We start from the raw sequence: 2,161 nt of genomic DNA, 5'->3' as shown, positions 1-2,161 counted from the left end.
TACTTTCGTCCAATATGTAACCTATGTCTATAGAACGATAACATATTCAATTCTCATTTTTCGAATTTTGGATCAAAATCATAAATCAAGTAAATATTGATCAGGTATTTACTAGCATTAAGCAAACATTATATAGATTAGAATAAATAAGAAGAATCAATAGAACATCATAAATAGATTAAATAGAATTTTGTTTAACGCCCAAACGTGACTTCCACAAGGATAGATCAGGCGGTCGATTCCACAAGGAGGCAACGAAATAAAGTTAATCAATAAATAAATGTTAGAGATAAATAATATGAAGAAAATAGAACAAGTGATATTTTTTTTTTTTTTTGGAGATTTAAAGATTATAAATAAAGATAGAATAAAGTGTGATTTAACAATAGGTAACAAGTAGGAAGGATCAAGAGTCACCAATATGCATACTTATTTATTTGGATCTTTGATTCACAAAAGTTACACAAATGAGAAGTTCACATCCCAACTATTCATTTGGAAGATTTTTTTTTTTTTGGTAAATAAGATCATTGTATTGCTCAAAACCAACTCATGTACAAACTCCAATTCATGTACAAGCTGCCATGTATGTTATATGTCTATATATTCCCAATCTACAATTCCCCAATATATTTCCCCACTAAGACTATCTTTAATACATCAGTACCTTTGTATATTCTCATTAACTACTTTGACAAATTGCCTGAAACCAATCTTTATCAAGGACTTTGTTTTGCTTGAAATTAAAGGGTATATCCTCAATCTTATATCCCTTTGTATTGCTTGAACTGTATGATCTATGGACCAAATTTTTTGAGACCACAGAATGTCATTTCTCACTCTCCAAATATGATAAATCAAAGAAGCAAGAACTGCTGTCAAAGTGCTTTTCCGAAACCTGCTCCATCTCCTAGCTTTCCCAATCCAATGCAGCAGGCGCCCATATTCCTCTGTTTTAACTTTCCAACCCAGCCACTCTTTCACCTGTATTAGACATGTTCTACTATATTTGCATTGAAAAAATAGGTGATGAACATCTTCACTAAAATCTCCACAGAATAAGCATGATGAGTCAATGGAGGAATCATACTTTTGAATGAACATTCTGGTGCGCAATCTCTGCATCATGGCTAACCAGAAGACAAATCTGTGTTTTGGTACAGAAAACCTCTCCCAAACATACTTTGCCCAGTGTACTTTGAGAGGAGAATCAAACAACAAATCATGACTTACTTTGATACTGAACTTCAGTGCTGCAAAAGATGCCTTATCAATTTTAGCTTTAAACATATCCTTAACAGCCACCATTTTCCTCCAATATCAGCTGCTAGCCAAGGGAGCTTTGTAATCCCACCAGTCCATTTGCTTCAAATAGATGTTATGTATCCATTTAACCCATAGGTTATCTTTTTTTGAAGCAATTGCCCATATGTATTTCCCTATAGCTGCAATATTCCAATCAACAACTCTCTTAAACCCCAGCCCTCCACCTGTTTTAGCATTGCAGATATTATGCCAAGCCACAAGTCCAGGCCCTGCATTATCACTCATTCCTCTCCAAAGGAATGCTCTACAAATGGCATCAATGTCCTTCAAGACTTTCTTCGGCAATATCAGAATTTGGGCCCAATAAGAATGTATAGACAGGAGAACTGAATTTATTAGAGTGACTCTGCCCATATAAGATAAGTTTCTTGAGCTCCATTGCCTAATTCGATGAACCATTTTCTCTAAAATAAGGCCACATTCCACTGATGAGATTCTCTTAGAGCAGATTGGAATACCAAGATATCGGAATGGCAATTGACTCCTAGCAAATCCTGAAGCTGCTATGATTCGATTAACCTCAGACTCTGCCATACCACTACAGTATAATGTAGATTTACTTTGATTTGGTACTAGGCCAGAAGTCCCCGAAAAAAGCTTGAGCCCTCTTAGCATCCATAAAATCGAAACAAAGTCTCCATGGCAAAACAGTAGTAGGTCATCCGCAAAGCATAAATGGTTCAATCTCAAAGATTTACACTTAACATGATATTTATAATCTGAGAAAGATCCTACTTTAATCATGATCTGAGAGAGGTGCTCCATACCTAATACAAATAGTAATGGAGACAATGGATCTCCTTGCCTTATTCCTCTTTTTGCTGCAAAAAAACAA

General features: G+C 35.2%; 1 protein-coding gene across 1 annotated transcript; it reads right to left on the bottom strand.

Moving 5' to 3' along the window:
- Positions 1 to 660: 660 nt before the first annotated feature.
- On the bottom strand, positions 661 to 1,308 carry LOC133779614 (uncharacterized). Its single transcript, XM_062219555.1, has one exon. The coding sequence runs from the start codon at positions 1,306 to 1,308 to the stop codon at positions 661 to 663; it is 648 nt and encodes a 215-aa protein (XP_062075539.1).
- Between the last annotated feature and the right edge of the window lie 853 nt (positions 1,309 to 2,161).

The sequence above is a fragment of the Humulus lupulus genome, chromosome 5 (genome assembly GCF_963169125.1).
Source record: "Humulus lupulus chromosome 5, drHumLupu1.1, whole genome shotgun sequence".
In the NCBI taxonomy this organism is placed as follows: domain Eukaryota; kingdom Viridiplantae; phylum Streptophyta; class Magnoliopsida; order Rosales; family Cannabaceae; genus Humulus; species Humulus lupulus.
The sequence above is the reverse complement of the archived record's forward strand: the minus strand, read 5'-3'. Positions and strand labels throughout refer to the sequence as shown.

Coding starts and splice junctions, on each gene's coding strand:
- LOC133779614 (XM_062219555.1), bottom strand. CDS start 1,308: ATGGTGGCTGTTAAGGATATGTTTAAAGCTAAAATTGATAAGGCATCT.